Raw genomic sequence first — 19,986 nt, forward strand, 5'->3', positions numbered from 1 at the left:
AAAATATCTTGCAAGAGAGAGAAAAGGAGAAAAAGGAAATGGAGATGGCAAAAGAAAAGAGGATTGCGGTGAGAGATCTTAAAAGGAAAACTAAAGAAAACGGTAGAAACAAGCAGCAAAATAAAAATAAAAATTAAAATACACAGGCGAGTTTATAAAACCAAAATCTCACCCAACTGAGCACAAGTGCAGCTCAAACACTTCCCATTGAAGATGATGAAAGTTTTACCTGCCCAGGATGTGGAGAAACATGTGCAGATGTGGACTGGATACAGTTCGGCATGTGTAAGGAGTGGTGGAACGGGAACTGCACTGTTTATGAAGGCAGTGGGTCTTTTGCTTGCGACCTCTGCTAGTGTTTCTTCTTAGCCACCCATGTGCGTACTCTTAACCTCCAAGTAGGCCAAGAGTACGCAAATGACATTTTTTTCTAAAAAAATTCTCATTTGCTTGGATGTTTATGAAGTACACCCAAACCTTGAAGATACGCCTCTTTCGGGTAATACACCGCGTGGGTCCATTGTTCTCGGACGACAGTTTCGCCGGCGTTACAGTCGGCTTCTTCAGGTCAGTCACTTCACTGACCTGAAGAAGCCGACTGTAACGCCGGCGAAACTGTCGTTCGAGAACAATGGACCCACGCGGTGTATTACCCGAAAGAGACGTATCTTCATACTCATCGACCCGCGGAAGCCTGCATAAGGAACAACCAAACCTTGTATAATTAGTTTTGCACTTAATAAATAACATTGATTTAAAATTTGAGGTTTGTATCTTTTATAAATGCTACGATATAACCCGAAATCCACTAGGCGCGTACTCTTACCCTCCTTTACCCTACTAAACACCATTCCTTGGACATTTTTGAAAACTGATTTGAATGGAACCGAAGTGGCAATAGAAATCAGCCCTCTATGGGATGGAATTGGGCTTCTTATATGCAGTGGGTTTTACCAGACAGAAGTTCATCATGTCTGATTTGGTCTGATTATTTAAAGTTGGAATAGCTGCGAATTCTCGGGATAGTAATGTGGTGGTTTCCCCTTGCCTTCCACATCGCAGTACTGCAGCATTTAAAGTAAATGTTACCACGCCTGAAGTGAAATGAATGTCGCTGTACTGACCATCGTTGTCTCCACCTTCACTCATATTAAGAAGAGCTCCCCCGGGTGATGTGAGGCATAATTGTTGGCGGCCTCCCATCGCCAAGTCACGGCATATTTACAGGTTTAATGTATCATTTAGATGGTCCATCTTACCCAGGGATAGACCCATACCACCTCGGAATGTTGCCGCTTTTTGTCCACGACTGCTTATTCGACAAGTAAACTCGCTTATATCGCAGCTAATCCCTATATCTAGAGGTCGATCCACCATCCGCAACCCGGTGGACGTACTTGGTGGCTGAAACCGCAGCCGCGAAAGCGATTCCCATATTTGCTTAAATGTATGATACCACCCGAATGAGAGTCACAGTTTAGGAGTAGAAATAAAGGCAGATATCTTGTGAATCGGGCGAAAGCGGTGTTGGAACTCCGGGAAAAGTTGAGCGGGTGGTAGCAGGTGTGGAGTGGATCAGGAGAGAGAGTTTTTGGGGAGGCGAGTGAGTGAGGTTAGGGGGGAGATTGTTTCGCAGTTTAATTCAGCAAACAAGGACAAGTGCGGTGTTCTTTCGGTTTCTCAGGGCGTGAGCAAACTCCTCATTCCGCTACCTGCTCTTGTTGGCGGAGTGGAGGCATGGGGAGTGGAAGGGGTTAAGGTGGAAACTCGGAGGTGTTTTCCGAATGGGGTTTGGTTGGGCTGAGTGGGTGGTTGGGCCCGGAGAAAGGAAGGCGTCGCTCTCTCGCTGGGAAGGGCGCGCCGCTCCGCTCCGAATCTTCATTCCCTCGGGGCCCTAATCTTTAAGCATTTGAACCTTTCGAGCTGTGCCATTGACGTAATTTTGACCGTAAATATCGCGAATATACGAATTGAGATAGATATTTTGACGTAATAATCACTATACACCATGGAAACATCGCCGCGTTAAATTATTTATGAATACAATATCGCAACAAGCTACATTTTTTTACAAATGTTTCTCGGGTTTGCATCCAGGTTAAAGCTTTTATGTAAGCCGACGTTTCGGAAGACGACTTGTCTTCCATCCTCAAGGCTGTGTTACTTGAATGAAGTTCAATTTCACACTGAACAGGATCGACCGTTTACGGAGCCTTGAGGATGGAAGACAAGTCGTCTTCCGAAACGTCGGCTTACATAAAAGCTTTAACCTGGATGCAAACCCGAGAAACATTTGTCAGAAGTATTCACCAGGAAAAACTTAAATCGTTTATTATTCACCTCTACGGGGAGGAGATACATCGCTATGTTTGTGAACTTGGTGCGTTGCGGAAGGAGAAGGCAAGACTTCTTTGCAGTCTTAATTTTCTCGTGAAGTGCCGTGACGAGGAAGTCATCCCAACCTTTGCCAAGATCAAGTCACCACTGAAATCGAAGAAAGTGGATCGTATCCTTCGACGGACGAGTTTTGCCTTGCTTAGAGAAAGAATTCAGGACAAGAGACGAAGTCTGGATTGCAACGCAAGAAGACTGATGGACCTCCACCTACGCCTCTCTACCATTTTATCACCACTCGATTGGGAGTTTGTTGATCGTGCAACTAGTGCTTTGGGAGAATCAGTTCACAAGCAAGACACGGAAAGGCTGAATAAGAAGTTGATAAATAGATTATCTTCCGAGAAACGGCTCCCCACGACTGATCACCACCGGACAGTTGTTAACTTAACTGATGAGAGGATTGATGAAGGTACATTTTCAGTTCTTTCTAAGGGACTAAATTTCGCCCCCGCTCCAAGAAATATTCCATTTGGAGATATAATTGGAGGGGTAGAGGAAGCAATTCGGAAACTTCCCAGTGATGCAGCCGAGGAGGTAAGAAGTGATATCTCTCATGTACTTAAAAATGCAGTTCTGCCCAAAGCCAACTTTTCTAAGAATGAGAGGAATGCTCTGAATTCTTTGAGAAGAAAAACTTCAATCGTTGTTCTTCCTGCGGACAAGGGAAATGCTACCGTTCTTATGAAAAGTGATGATTACCGTGAAAAGGTTCTGGAATTACTCAGTGGCAGTACGTACAGGAGAATACCCCGAGATCCTACGGATATCATCGCCAGAAGGACCTCAAAGTTAATTAAAGAAATGAATTTGCCACCAGAGACAGCAAAGAACCTGCTACCTCAAGCACCAGTGCCTCCTAGGTTTTATGGGTTGCCCAAGATTCATAAGGAAGGAACACCGTTGAGGCCGATTGTCAGCGCAATTAACTCTCCCAAATATTACGTTGCCAAATATCTTACGGGTATCCTAACACCATTCTTGGGTCTCAGTGAACACCATGTGAAAAACTCACTAGAATTTGTGAACACTCTTAAGGGTATTCGTTTAGATCCTACCGATTTGATGGTTAGTTTGGATGTGGTGTCTCTCTTCACGCGGGTCCCTCTTGTTGACACCTTGAGTCTGCTAGAGAGTAAATTCGATAAGAAGACGGTCAAACTTTTTCATCATGTGCTCACTTCCTCCTATTTTTCTTTTGAGGATATTTTTTATGAGCAAATGGATGGTGTCGCAATGGGTTCACCAATATCACCGGCTATCGCTAATTTCTTCATGGAGGATTTTGAGAGAAAAGCCCTCGATACCGCTCCCTGCCGTCCAAAATGTTTTTTCAGATATGTGGACGATTCTTTTTTAGTTTGGCCACATGGCACAGCTGCATTGCACGAATTTTTGACTCATATGAACAACCAACACCCGAGTATCACATTTACCATGGAGGTAGAAGAGAATGGGCGACTTCCTTTCCTGGACATCCTAATACATAGGAAAGAAGATGGGAGCCTAGGTCATTCCGTTTATAGGAAGCCAACGCATACTGACCTGTATCTCAACGGACAGAGCCACCACCATCCATCGCAGAAGGCCGCTGTATTATCTACCTTGGTCCATAGAGCCAAGTTAATATCAGATAATACAAGCATCTCAGCCGAGTTAGACCACCTTAAGAAAACATTTTTACGGAATGGCTATGGAAAACAAGAGATTTTTAAGGCCCTAAGCAGACTCAACATAAAACAAAAGAGTTGCCCGGATGAGCCGCCTGAAAAACCGCTATCAACAGCCTTAATCCCATATGTGTCAACCATATCTGGTAAGATCCACCGCATTCTACGACGGTATAATATCAAAACTGTCCATCTGCCACCACCTAAATTAAGGCACCGCTTGGTTAGGGTGAAAGATCCGATTGGGTTGAAGACACCAGGGGTTTATGGAATACCTTGTGAATGTGGTAAAATGTATGTGGGGGAGACAGGCCGAACGATTGAGACGAGGCTGAAAGAACACCGGAGATTTTTCAGATTAGCGCAACCAGAAAAGTCGGCCGTGGCGGAACACAGCATTAATGAAGACCATGCTATTAAATGGGACGACACCAAAATCCTTTGCCATGCTCAACGTTACTGGGACCGCGTAGTTAAGGAAGCAATAGAGATCCGCCTCAATCCCAAAAATTTCAATCGGGACACCGGCTTTCATCTAAGCACTACATGGAGACCTGTATTCAGCTGTATGAAAAACATAAGGGTTAAACGTGAAGAATTTCAAAAGACCTACAGCCAATCGGACGACACCTGAGCCGTATTGTTGTCTCCGTAAACGGTCGATCCTGTTCAGTGTGAAATTGAACTTCATTCAAGTAACACAGCCTTGAGGATGGAAGACAAGTCGTCTTCCGAAACGTCGGCTTACATAAAAGCTTTAACCTGGATGCAAACCCGAGAAACATTTGTCAGAAGTATTCACCAGGAAAAACTTAAATCGTTTATTACATTTTTTTAATATGTATTTTTATTTTATTCTCAAACCACCGGATACAGCTCTTATTGGCCATTTTTTACCGGGGTATTCAACAAATGTAACAATCAAACGTACACGAACAACCATGCCCTGGACCGGGGAAACCTACCCAGGCGGGACTCGAACCCGTGACCACTTGTTTGGCAGGCGAGAACGTTACCTCGCCGCCACCGAGGAAAACATGAACAATGTTGGCACTTTAGACCCGTACTTAGAGAGTGCGATCTTCATTTTATTTGGTATCCGTAACTTATAAGCCTGTTACGCAAAAATACATGGAGATAATTATATTCTTATCGAGTTCCCTCGAGGAGAACGCCATAACATTCTGAACATTCATGGAAAAGACAATTCATTGTGGAGATGACGTCAGCGCTCAAACTTGGCTACTAGTACCGACCCTGGTATTTCTTACTTTAATTTATGTTTATTAATATTTTGTCATAGCCAAGTTTATATCCTCGGATGTGCATCTTAACTGGAATATCTAACTTTGAACATTTATTAAACGACCATATTTTGGCACAAATGTCTTATGAGTCAAATGTCCTACTAGTATATAGCGTGGAAAAAGAGCAGGGCAAAAGAATGCATAGACAAATTAAGAATCGATCATGGCGTGTAACTAAGAGAGCAAAGGAGGCTTGGTGGAAAAGAAAGTGTCAGGAAATGGAAAAGTTTCGGAAGGAAGGAGAGGTAGACGCGTTATATGCCAAAGGTAAGTCGCTATCGGGTGGCAAAAGAGGGCAAGCCATGCCTAAAATTAAGGCTAAAGATGGAAGGATGCTAACCGAGTGAGAAAAGGTACAGAGTAGATGGAAGGAATAGGTACGTGAAGGATCTGTATGAAGGAAAGAACAGGCCGGAGACATTGACTCTAGAGGAGGAAAATGAAGTGGAGGAGGATAATCTTGTGGCGGGGATCATAGATTCGGAAATCGAGAGATCTCTTCTTGACATGAAGGCTAGGAAAGCAGTGGGCGCGGACAATATCCCATGAGAGCTGCTGAAGAATCAAGGGAGAGATAGTAAGAAAACGATTTTCGAGCTAGTTCGCGCTATCTATGAGGAGGGGTTTTGGCCGGAAGATTTCCTGAAGACGGTTCTAATTCCTATACCAAAAAAGAAGAAAACCGTAGAATGCGGGGATTATAGGACTATTAGCCTAATATCGCACGCGGAGAAAGTAGTACTGAGGATATGGAACAGACGGATGGAGGCGAGGGCAAACGAGTGCCTGCGCGATGATCGGTTTGGTTTTAGAAAAGGGATGTCAACTCGTGACGCAATAGCGATAATGAGGTAACTGCACCCTAACTATGTAACTGTGAGAAGGGTGAGACCGACGTCGTTTCTAGGGGTAACTAGATACTGACGACGGAGGGTCATAACAGCGATTATGTATCCGTGATAGCACTTTTTCTCACCTTGTCGCCGTCGTTAGCGTATCACGTCCGAAACTTATACGTGTGATATGTGATACGTGTCTGTCTCGGCGGCCGGGGCATCTCATATGTCATTTTCATCGACGAAATATTGAATTACCTTAGTCCATGTCCATTTTTATTCATAAATACTTCCCGAAATAGGTGGATAGTATTTCAAATAAAAATATATCCCTCAATTTCTTTGAAATTTTTTAACCAATTTTTTTTTTCAATTTACCATTTGGTTACGTTTTAGGAAATCGAAATCATTCCAGTAAATATTTTGCGGAGGTAAGACCTAAAACGATATCACGAATCACTCGTAAAATACCTGCTTTACCCCTAATGCAAAAACCGGCGCGAGCGTAGTTTCGTTCTTCATATGTTATAATTACAAACAAGGCTCGACCCCAGCGGGAAGATTCGGGTGGCTTGTAAAAACAGTGATTCAATCTTGTAGGGGCACAATTGAACAATTTCACTAGATAATGGTAGGCTATACTTAGGTCAAATTCAAATGGGACATACCAATGATATTCATAATTCTTAGAAGTAAGTTCCATAGAAGTGGGATCTTTGAGGAAGAATGGAGGAACTTTATTCAACTGCAACACAGAAGTTTATATTTCAGCTATTTACCTTTCTAGGTAAACTACTGGAAAAGCTAAGTCACATGAAACAGTTAAAGTAATATGATGATTTTAAGTTGCGCAGAGTCAATGAAATGTCTTGTTAATTCTCTAATTTACATGTGATAGCTTTATCTACATAGTAATATTTAAATCGCAATTCATATTGCAAAGGTTTAATACCAACCGTATCTCAATCCATAAACAGTAACCAATCAGAGATTAAAATTAATAATGGAAGTACATCCGTGATTTCGTCAATTACTTTTTATCGAAATTTTATCAGCAGCATTTTCTAAGCACATTCTGCGATATATCAACAACGTTAAACTGCTTTTCGATTTTTTAATCAATTTGTATCAACTATTAACTACTTACATTTGAATATCTAGCGCCTTATAACGGAATTTTTCACTCCCATTAGCATTTTAAGAGCAATTAGTATCCATCCTAGGTTACGACCATTATCTATGATATAGTATATATTTAATGACGGCAGCATCTCCCGGCGAGCATTAGCATAAAAGGTTTAGTATGTGATCACACATCAAAAAGTAAAACTCCACTTATCGCCATAACTTTACCATATTACCTCGTCATAATATTTCCTAATGACGAAGAGAAGTATTATCCTTAAACAGCCTCCATTTTATGTTATCGTTGTTTGTTATTGTTATTTCGAAGATTCCGCTGACGACGCATTCTCGGATAGAGATGTGCCGATGGATTCCATTGGCTCTTGACATTTCCTAATGATACCAGCCTCCAAATACGATGCCTTTGAAGTCGATTCGCATCTTGGCGTGTGACGTCACATCACGAACATGATACGTGTGAAGACGGTGGCTTACATGATTGCTCAATGCAGCAGAACGTGTCATTCATATATCGCCGTCGTCGATGTCATGTTTACATAATCTAGGTGCTGGTGGAGAGGAACCTAGAATATGACCAGGACATTTATGCCTGCTTTGTGGAATTTGAAAAAGCATTTGATAGAGTGAACTGGGTAAAGTTAATGGATATTCTCAAGATAATAGGGGTAGATTGGAGGGATAGGCGACTGATTCGTTACATGTATATGGCCCAGACTGCGCAAGTGAGGGTAGCGGACGGAGAATCTGGGTGGGCTAGCATGGGCCGAGGAGTGAGACAAGGCTGTCCTCTATCGCCGCTGCTCTTTATCGTGTACGCTGAAGAGATGGTACGGGAAACGTGGGATGAGTTAGAAGCTGGAATAGAAGTGGGAGGAATTATGTTCAAATCGGTGAGATTCGCGGATGATCAGGCACTGATTAGCCAGTCAGCGAAGGGGCTTCAGGCTCTAGTGGATGCGTTATGCGAGCGTTGCGAGGGATATGGGATGAGGAATATTCACAAGAAGGCACAGGTTATACGGTTTTTTAAAGCATTACGAGCGAGGAATGTGAGACTTAAGATAAAGGTGGGTGGTGAAAAACTTGAGCAGGTTGAGCAGTTCAACCATTTAGGTGGTACGTCGGAGGAAAACGAATGCAGTAGTAAGAGCATCAGGAAGAGAAATGCATTAGCAAAGGAAGCGTTCATGAACAGGAAGGAGATATTCGCTATGTAAGAATTTTAAGAAAAGATCGGTGAAAAGTCTGATGTGGAGTGTAGCGCTTTGCGGTGCAAAAACGTGGACACTGAGGAAAGAAGACGATAGAAGATTGGAGGCATTCGAGATGTGGGTGTGGCGAAGAATGGAGAAGGTGAAATGGACGGAGGGGAGGAGGAGAAACGAAGTGCGGTCCATGGTGGGTGAGAAGAGGCAGCTTTTAGATGATATACGGAGGAAACAGTAAGAATGGATGGAGCGAGTACTTAGCGGGGAGGGGAAATTGAAAACAGCGCCGTAGGGTGGAATGTTAGGTATACGAGGGAGGGGAAGGATAAGAATAGGATTTTTAGATAGAATGAAAGGGAGTAGTTCTTATTGTGCATTGAAGAGGGAAGTGCATGATGGAAGAGGAGGCTCCCTGAATAATTCTTGAGCACTCCATGGAAACCTACCTTAATAAGTAGTCTTAATTTAATAGTCAGAGTGATCACTAATTTCGCGATAGATGACAGCGTCGTCAGCAAATAAACGTATTTTACTGCTAATGCGGGAGCATAGATCATTAATGTATATAATGAACAACAGGGGGTGAATTATGTCATGATAAACATTCGATTGCCTATTATTCAAAATCTTCACTCGACTTTTACGTCAGAATTATCTTGTAGAATAAATGCCGCATTTGCGAGGCTCTGTTGTTTTATCGGCCGCACTCGATTCTCTCCTCCATGTGCTCGCGTGCACTTTCCTCATGTTCACACATCCTCCGTTCTTCCCTTTCCATTTGCCCTAGGGCTCGGATGCGTACCATTTCTTGAAATCTGTTTGCTCGACGGATGATACGAGCCTGCTAATAGTAGCGCGGCGCGTCATCTGTACAAATACGCCACCTACCCACGAGAAGAGAACCCCTTCCCCCTCGAACCGCAACCCTTCGTATTATGCTTCCACACTCCTCTCGCTTACAGCCTGCCCAGTCCCTCTCTCTCTCTCTCTCTCTCTCTCCTTGAATGTTTCCTTCCGACTCCCATCCTCGACAACCCATGTCTTGAGATGGGCCAGTTGGATGAAGAATTTTCACTCCGAGAACACGGTCGTGCCCTCTCTTTTCTAAATTGTAATCCAACCCGAAGCCCCCTGCCGGTTTTCGCCTGCCATCTGGCAGCATGTGATTCAGGACAGGGGCGCAGCGAAGAATTAAGACTAGGGGGGGGGTTTAGGCGCAACTAGTACTTACGGGTGTGGGGGTATTGCATACCCACCAGGGTAAGCAGAAGTTGCGGGGGCTCTCCTCCAGAAAATTTATATGAATAATGGTTAAAAATGGCGAGTATTACGGCTCTCTGAAGGATATATGATTAATCCTAACACCATTATATAAGTAATACTGATCCAAATAAGTAAAATGGATTAAACTTGAAACATTTCTGAGCTCCGCGGGGGTTTAATTCCCCAAACCCCCCCGTCGCTGCGCCTCTGATTCAGGATGCTCTTTAATCACTATGTTGTCAGTTTGACGTGATACGTATGGCTCGTTTTCTAAAGGAAAGGTAACGTTGAAAGGCATTACCGAGGGTTCAATTGAAGCCACTTCGAGAGACTGTTTTTAAGTAAATGGAAAGTTCAGTAAGATGTACTGATGCATGCTTGAAACTGGAAGTACCATTTTCGGCAGCGAAGAAAATTTAAAGCACTCTCGCCGCTGTGGATTGAACTGTAGATATGTATGCCCTCATTTTTAGTATTAATCATATATTTACTATGATCCCAGTCCAGCTATGAATAAAGACTTAATGACGAAATGTATAATTGATGCTTCATTTTTATGCAGATTTCTGAGAAAACTCAGTTACTATAATTTAGCATACAGCCAAAAAGAGTTCAAGTTATACTGTTAGAATCTAAAAATATAAACGTTCATGCTGAAGTATCAGGCCAAAATGAGAGGAACGTGCCTCTGAGAAAATTGCTGGAAGAGGTTCAAGGATTACAACTGTAGAATAAATTGCCTTTATATCTCTCATTTAGAGGAAAGAACAGTCTGCTCAACGTTTTGAATAATGTACCCGCGGGAAGAAGGTGCTGCAAAGAATTTTGCTATACATATTACTTTGTCTGTGATTTATCAAAATAATTTTAGCTGTTGATAGCATGAACACGCATACAACTCCAAGTGACTAAAAACCCTAAATTCCTTCTAGGCTCTATAATGAAGTAATTACACTCTAATTGAGGATTACCTGTCCAATCTCATACTCGGGTTTTGTAAACTGTCTTATCCAAAAAGGCTCTGTATCCTCGGCTCTAAGGTTTGCAATGCAGTTCCAGGACATGAATTAAAGTCTATAAGCACTATATTTTTTGTGGAATGCATTACAAAAGGTACCTTTTGTTTTTAAAAACTACTATAAAATAGTTCTTTGGCGTATGATTAAGAAAAAAAAATATTTTAATCATTGGAGCATCAAATTACTGTGACCCAATTAGAATAAAATAAATCTCTATTTTGTTGTGAGTAGATTGGTGAAATGCTGTGCGTGGAGTGTGTTTATGTATGGATGTGAGACTTGGACGATGGGGAAGAGAGACAGGGACAGGATTGGGGCGTTTGAGAAGTGGGTTTGGAGGAAGATGGAGGGAATACGGTGGACGGATCGACTTTGGAATGAACAAGTGTTAAATAGGATGGATGAGAAAAGAACGTTGATGGACAGAATAAATGAAAGGAAGGTGAACACATCATGAACACTTGGCTGGGACATTTGATGAGAGGGAATGGAATTTTGATAGTAGCTTTGGAGGGAACGGTGGAAGGGATCAGAAGAAGAATAGAATAGAATAGATATTTATTCATGCTCTGGGTAAAACCCTTGGAGCAAAAACACAATTTACAAAAATTGGCTCATCAAAGCACAAAGTTCATGAAAAATGTCAAGTAATAACAAGAAGGGGAAGGAGAAGGCTGAAATTTTCATTGACAACATAAAAATTGGAAGATATGGAGACTTCAAGGAGATGGCCGGAGACAGGAGGGAATGGAGACAGCATTAGCGTGGGGGACCTGCCGACGGGCAGAACACCACGAGATGATGATAAATACTCGATTTGTTACCTCTTTGGATCTTTAGGTAGCGGAAGAACTTTGGCAGTCTTCATTTTCACAATACATTACAAATCATTTTGGGCTCATTAAGGTATGCCAGGTGACTTCTGAGAAAACCATGAACTTAATGGACCCGTATCCTCGGAGAAATTTATCATGCCTCCCCCGATACAGCTTTCACACACGCATGGTGATGCAAGCAAAGATCTCTATCTCTGCTTGTATTCTCAGCATTAATTCATCTCTTAAGTGATGCTTTTCGGCTGCTAAGGAGTTGGGAAGCTTGCAGTTTGTCTTCCGATGGTAACCCTTCCCTCTCTATTTTAAGACGTCATAACTTCTCCTGGGTTGGGGAATAATTTAGGCCGCCGTTTATCCGCCTTTAGCGAGAGACAAGTGCACCGTCGTGATTTGCTGCAATCAATTCGGCTTATAGACTGAGCGAATAATCACCTGCGTTTAGCTGTTTTGAATCATCGGGTTCGACGAAATTTATTGAGATCATCTCCATGAGCCTCGAGTTCTAAGTGTGAGGTCGCTGAGACGACTGTGTCGAAAGTCCGTGTTGCGCCGAAGATTTATGCCTCGACGCGCGCGTCATTTGAATTGTGTGTTTACTGAGATGTGGTTAGAGTGAAAGTTTTCGGCTGTTCACATTTTGAATCTTCAGAAAAGTTGCAGGGCTATGAGTGGTTCATAGCGGTTCAAACGTCTTTTGGCGGGAATGAACTTGAGAAAATTAATGGACAAATGAAGGCTCAAGCTGCGTCCAAGCAGGACTATAATTGCAGGCAAATTGTCGCCATACGATATTGCCCAGCAATGTTGACGGAGTGCCTATATGCAAAAAAAATCACTGTGTTTCCCTGTGACAAATTTCAATGCATAGTATGTGTTGCCGTGTATCCCAGTCGAAATAGAAAAGATCACTTCTCTTGGGCAACCTTAAAGGGAATTGATGCGGGAGCTCCTTTGTTTAATTACTCTCTCTCTCTTTTGACGTTTGATACAAGAGCATGTGTCTCGAATGTTAGTCTATATTTTTTTTAGATCTTTATAGTAAAACACAGTTTTAAAAAGCAGCCTTAATGCATTGTTAATTGTCCCGGGTTCTGGCTTTGTGTCATTTTCTTGGCATAGAGCATTAAGCTCCTGAAACCTAGGTAACTTAGCACTAAAATACGTGTGCAGTATAAAATAGTTTTTTCTTAGAATGAGTGATAGCTTCTACAAAGTAGGTATCTCCTGAGAAGTTTTCTTGCGTAGAATGTGATAATGTAATCATTTGTATTTTTATGCGATATAGTGGCTCTTTATCTTTTTTTTATAATAAAATTTTCCCATGCCTTTACCTCATAATCATTATTTCAGTATGTCCGAGAATCTTTTGAATAAGAATGTTAAAGAGCATTTTGCCAACTTATTGACTGTAATAGCTAAAATGGGGATGTTAGAATATCGGATATCCATACTGGTCTCTATGGCCAATTAAACTTGCTGAACATCATGGTGACAATAACGTTAAAATAAAACATGACAATCAAGGTGATATCTCACAAAGATTCATGATAACAGCTACGAATGCAAGCGATGTTGTCTCCTTCTAATCATATACATTATGTACAGCGGCGGAAAAAAAAGAACGCAAAGGTTATTGGCGTCTGAAAGCGGTCAGTTCAGAAACGTCTTAGGTCGTCCATCTTCCAAAATTTTGCCCTGCAAAATAATGCTTTCGTATGACCGGGAAATTTAAAATTGATGTGTCCCGTATAGCGGGAAAAAAATCATCATCATCATTGGTCAACACTCCTAAGATTGGTTTGACGCAGCTCTCCATTCCTCTCTCCTATCCGCTAACCTTTTCATAGCGACATATTTCTTCTCTTTTTAATCCTTTATAACCTGTCCTATGTAACTCATTCGGGGCCGTCCCTTGCCCTTCTTCCCTTCCACCTATCCTTCTACGATTGTCTTCATCAGGCCATCATGTTTCATATCTAGACTTTTTTCACCTATCTTGAGGTAGTACAGTGGGTGTTGCATGGCTATCGAATTCTTACGCGCTTATTTATTTGCTGTAATCCAAATTCTACCTTGCATAGCCATTAGGACATTTGACAGTGGAGTGAATTTTGGCTACCTTTTCCGCATCGTCCATCCCCACTTCAAGGCCCCTAGTATTGGCTGCGTGTGCAATGTGCCACGGCCGACACGGAATAAAATATTTGATGAAAACTTTGAAACTGGTGTGATATGGTGTTTTATTGTTTCATATATATCTAAAATTTGATAAAAATAATGGAGAAGTTGATTTATTTTATCAAACTCTCTAGCTAAGTTATAGCAAAAAAATTTATATTACACATTTTGGTCAGTTGTACGAAAGATATTGGTGAGAATAACTGCATAAATGTAATACTTTTCAGAGTTTGGTAACTACCATCGAAATTAAGATTAATATTACGAAAGCGCATGCTTGTTCGGTAACAATTATCAAACTATGTTTTTTTGATAGAATTTACTAATATTCCAGTTTAGCAATTTTGTTTTTCGTAATTTATCGAATATATAAATTTCGTTACTGTTTTGCATATACCAATACAAATTGCGGTCCTTTACAGACCTTACTTATTGAATAGGTTGGTAGAAATGATTTTATTTTCATTATTTGTAATGGGGAGAACATTTTAACTCTGTATACGTTAATTTTTCTATCCATTGCTGTTTGAATGTGCAATGTTATCCGTAAGCTGGTACATCAAAGACACTTAATACTAGATTTCGTAGAATAAGTGCTATTACGGGTATTTCATATTAAACTCTTTGTATTACGAAGATCACGTTTCATTAAATTACTAAGTTATCCAGCTTTTAACATCTTCATAGTCGTAACTTTTGTTATATCTTGTTGTAATCTGCCACTCATAAGATGATTTAATAGCATATTTTATTGGATATTCGATCTGTAAGTAGATGTTTGTGTATTCCGGCACATTAAAACTTTATTTAGAGGTATTCCTAGAGTGTTTACATTCGCGATCATGATGAGTATTCATGTGATTAAATTCGTCATTCTAGACCCAATTTATTCCAAGGATCTCACCTAGAAGGTTATAGTCAACCTATATGAGTGTAAAAAGCCCGAAAAAAAGTTTTCTCTCCCATTTGCACTAGAAATTGATAATAAGTATCTACGTAAAACTATTGTGTGCAAGGGAAACTGTCGTCACACCTTATTCATATTTCCAAACAAAGGTTGAGTTTAATGAGTAATAATGTACTTAGTAGTTTGCGTAAATAATCATAATGGCAACCAGGTAGTTTATTGAAATGGCCGCTTTCAGACGCCAATGAGCTTTGCGTTAATTTTTTCCGCCACTGTACTTCTAATTAGGTTGAAATAAAAAATTCCAGAAGACGAAGTTAAATATAGAATTGGTAAATTAAAAATTTAAATTCATAATATTCATTTAAGTTCTGTCCTTTTAAATATTTTCACTAAGTGTCGTTTTGATAATGTCTACATAGCCTAACGGCAACTTGGTACACTGTGCCATGTTGCCGTTACGCTACGTACAATGGGTACAGTCCTAACTTTCACTTGAGAATATTTGAATGTTTTATCAAAGCATAATAGTTCAGACAGGCGATTAATGAAATTGGCTAAATGGCAGGATGCGTTCATTCTGAATATCACATGCGGAAAAATATTTATCGGCATTATAAAACCTTCTGTGATGGTGACTATGGAATTCCTCGTACCTTTGAATAGCTCATTTATGTGATTATAAATTCAGTGGTATGATTAGTTCCTAATTTAGATGTTGGCATAGCTCGTGAGTTGCTCCTACGGAGACATTTCCCTTGTTTATATCCATAAGCCGCCAAATGTTCAAAAAATACAGCGAATTGATGTATTAATCAATGCATTGTTAAAAATATTTTTAAAATGGTCGATATATTACAAAGTCTTCAAAAAGAGACCTCATATCATTGAACGAAAAATGCTTCCCTTAAAAGATAAAAATTATAAAATACATTTTGGAAAGTATATCGAAATAACCAAAACACCTAATTTCAACATGGAGGACAGCTTTTCGCTCTCCAACTCTTATAGAAGAAACTGCTACATGAACCGACTGATGGCGACACACTTGCCCAATACCAAAGCTCATTTAGGACGGGAAAAAACATACAACCGTCTCTTGAAGCCCGAATACGCGTGCTGCAACGCCGGCGAAACTGTAGCAGGAATATGAATCGTCGCCGGAATGTGACCTGGTGCACGCATTCAGCTGCAAATCTGGCAGCGATGTGCTCGAGGGCAATGTTGCTTGCATTCAGTGATTATCACCCTCTGAAGACGTAAATTGTTGAAATTCGTTGTATGACGTATTTTATGTTTAATCTCCGTTAAAGTTACTCCCTTTTAGCTTTTATTTGCGTGCATTTTGCATTTACTGACTCAAAAGATAACTAATGCTAATTTTATTCTGTATTTATTAGACTAAATTTTGGTGAACGTGGATCTGTTCGAAATTTGGTTCGAAGCTTGTCCGAGAGGAAGAGGGTAAAATAAAACGGTGTCTAAGGATTTAACGTAGCATAGTAGTTGTGCAAGAATGCAATGAAAAAGCCCAAACGGTTACATACAGGTAACGGCGTGGTTGGGTATATTGGCCGCCAGTTCAGAAGTTGAGAACGCACTCTGACGCGAGAATGCACGAGGCCACTCAAAAACAACGACCGCGATGACACAGCGACAGGGTGTTGAACATGAAATATTGGGTCACGAAAAACCCAGAGCTGGTTACTCAATCTAGTTTCTTTATGCTAATTTTACTTTGGTAACTTTACCATCTCTGGTCTTCGGCTATCCATTATTTGGCAAATGTTTTTAAAACTCATTTGGATGTAATTATTACGGAGGTTTCCGCGTTGATTAAATTTATGTTTGTATTCCGGAATTCCGTGTCGACTCATTCTTGGCCCATGAGTCGACCCGGAATTAACCCGGAAGACAAACATCACATTTGGATGCATTTTGAAAAATGTTCAATTAATGTCGATTAAATGTAGAGTACGGTAAAGACAGCTTTAGTACTTAATAAAAAATTTCAGAGCAAAAAATTTCAACAATAAAGACTTATTGTACTTTTTCACACGATTTATTCAATACGAGCGGTTTCATCGCAGAGGCGACATCATCAGGTACGGAAATCGTTATTTTTATAGTTGTTTTGTTGCTGTTTATATGGTTGCTATTACGCGTTGGTAGGGGAGGGTTGCGTTGGGGTTGGAGGGTTACTCAACTTCAGGGGAATTTCCAAGAGGGGGGAATAGTTGACAAAAATATTCTCATTTGATAAAATTCCATTCCTGATGTGCTTCCTAATCTCCAACTCCTCCAAGCAGTCCATCCAGCCAACGCGTAATAGCAGCCATATAAAAAACAACAAAATAACTATGAAAATAACGATTTCCGTACCTGATGATGTCGCCTCTGCGACGAAACCGGTCGTCTTGAATAAATTGTGTGAAAACGTACCATAACTTTTTATTGTGTACAATTGATTTTCACAAAGCTAAGCCTGAAAAAAAAATCATCTTAATCTAATAAAAAACAGTAACGGTAGAACTGATATTTTAGGGTAATAATTTGCAAGGGAAGCATGACTCAAATTATTTGATTTTATTAAGTCTCTTGATGCGTGAAGAAAACTCTAGATGACTCTGTATTTATTAGAGAAACTATACTAGTGGAAAATTTGGTTTGTTATTTTTTTATAAAATCGCAAATCCATTTGAATTTTTTACTTTTGTAATTGAAAAGTTGAAAGTGAATTTGCTAATATCAGTGAACACACCATGGAAGCCAATTTTTTCAATTTACTGAGAAGTTTTACATGTTAACCCTTAGGTGCACGCGCCCACAAGTATAGTGCCAGTGCACGCTAGCGGCTCTTTGCCGCAATTTTACATTTTTGATTTTCCCAAGCATACATTTAAATTTGAGGGTGTTATAACGTATTTGGGTAACTTCTAATAAATATAAGCACTTAAAATATTTTTCCAATTCGTTTATAAACAAAAAAAATGACATAATTATATGCAAATTTCTTGATAAATACTTCGACTAATTTTTCTAAAGGAATTGCGGACGACAATCTAGACACTATAAAGTAAAAAAAACACACACAGGAAAGGAAATGGATATGCCAAATCGTTAATACAATCATTTTAATTTTAAAAATAACAAACTATGCAAGCAAAATTAATTTTTAAATTTTTTCATCCTTATTGGCATCACTGCCTCTGAAATGACATTCGTGACATTTTTTAACACACGTGGAACGATTATTGCAAATAAATAGAAAACATTCGTATATTTACCGTTTCATAATTTTTACATTTTTCACGTGTAAAACAATGACCCGCCCTACATTGAGGTTCATGTGCAGAAGCAGATAATTCAGGAATTTTCCCAAGTCTCATTGCTAGAAAAGCCTTTGTGTCTGCTGGAAGATTAACTTTCTTCAACCTGGGCTTGAAATGTTCATCTACAAGGCTAAACGTGAGAGCTTCCATGAACTCCATTCCTGGTCTCCGATGGATTTTTTTTCAAAATTCTTAGCTACAAAAATCTTGTGGTAGCTAAGAGTAGCCATATAAAAAAAACCGGAGAAATTGTGATAGAGGCCACCTTCGTGTTCGTCTTGAAGGGGAGTAATTTACACACTTCTGGTCCACAGAATCGACACCTCCCTTGGTTGAGTTGTAGTTCAGGATCATTTCAGGTTTTACAGTTTTGATGTCCTCTTTGCAGTGCAACGTAAAAAGCACTCCAAAAGAATTTCAGATTTGTTTCGTTTAGTGCAGTACGAAACAAGAGTGCAGGTAGAGTGCTGGAAACCAAGAAATGAAGTTGCAGCCTATCGAATTTTACAGGGTAGGAACTCTCTGTGGGTTGAAGGATTTTTTTCACGGTACATGAAAGTTAGACTATTTTTTAGCAAATAAATGGCTAAATCAAGACTTGAAGAGTAATGTTTTGCTGTTATTTTCCCATTCGAATTCATGAATTCCCGTTGCTATCCCGAACGCTGTTCTGTAAATCATCAGGCCTGTTCTGTTTTACAAGCTCTTCTAGCACCTGCCTTCCAACTTTTACTTACAGAGAGAGTGCATTTAATTACAAATAAAGATATTATTTCTATACGAGAAGTAGTGATGCAACCTCTGATTCTCGAGTACACATGAAATGACAGTTTTCCTTCAATATAAAAGTTGGCCTCGACATTTTTTTCAATCACGTTCAGTAAAACCGTTTTCGGCAACAATTCGAGTTCCGTTGCGGCATTCTTAGGAAATGATGCTGGCCCTAGTGAAACACGAACAATGTATTTAGCTTTTGTTTGGGTGTTTGCAAATTATATCTAAGAGTTCAGCCAAAACTTTTCACCGTTTTCCGCTGATCTAGATAAACGTTGAAATTATGTGGGCGGCTAACAATATTATTATCATCAGACTGCTAACTCTCGCTGGAACGTAATGCGTCTTAAAATAAATTCTTCCTCCTCTTCACTTTCATGTGAGAAATCAAAAAAATATTCTCCATATCGTGGTTGACCTGCCCTTCCCTCCCATCTTCATTATCAAGCTTTTGAAGCACTCGTTAGAACTCATCAGGGTGATAAATACGTTCTCACCTTGGAATATCATATACTCTAAATTAGTCACCACCAGCTCAATTTGTTCACAATTCGATAAAATCATAATTCAATTTACGTCCATAAGGAGGTTACGATTCCTAAATCTTGTTATAATGCCTTTTCAGCATTATGTTCTTTTCTCGCTGGTAGATATACCAAGTACCGACTCTTCGCCTTCAAACTCCAATGCATAATACTTTATGAAGAACGTGCATAACTTATTATTTCGGTCACTAGTAAAGTGTAAATAACGCATTTTTACACCAATGTAATTCATATTCGAATATGAAGATGAAATTTTTACATTATGACTTGTGGTTTGAGGTTGAGATAAATTTTACAAATAATAATAGTGATTAAATGATAATGCAAATACTTACAAAAATATAATAAATACGAGACCACATATTAACCTAGTGTTCCAAAAAGGATTATGCTTCCAAGTTTCCACGGTAACGACAGATTATCAGAAGTTCCTTAGTATCGTGTGAACGCCATCTAGCGGCAAATCACCCGAAGTTACGTCGTTCTCACTTTGTAAGATTCTAACGCAATAGTTGGCCATCAAATTGACGCAAACATATGATCTTGGTGGAGGGAAAAGTACAGTAATAGA

At 40.0% G+C, this 19,986-nt stretch overlaps 1 protein-coding gene across 1 annotated transcript in view; it reads left to right on the top strand.

Moving 5' to 3' along the window:
- The first annotated feature begins 213 nt into the window (after window positions 1-213).
- The window catches only part of LOC124167115, an 85,868-nt gene continuing 66,095 nt past the window's right edge, over window positions 214-19,986 (top strand). The window contains exons 1-2 of the mRNA XM_046544913.1: window positions 214-285; window positions 2,437-3,462. Coding sequence (XP_046400869.1) covers window positions 214-285; window positions 2,437-3,462 — 1,098 coding nt within the window. The remainder of the gene's footprint in view (window positions 286-2,436; window positions 3,463-19,986) is intronic.

The sequence above is a fragment of the Ischnura elegans genome, chromosome 10, assembly GCF_921293095.1.
Source record: "Ischnura elegans chromosome 10, ioIscEleg1.1, whole genome shotgun sequence".
Classification (NCBI taxonomy): Eukaryota; Metazoa; Arthropoda; class Insecta; order Odonata; family Coenagrionidae; genus Ischnura; species Ischnura elegans.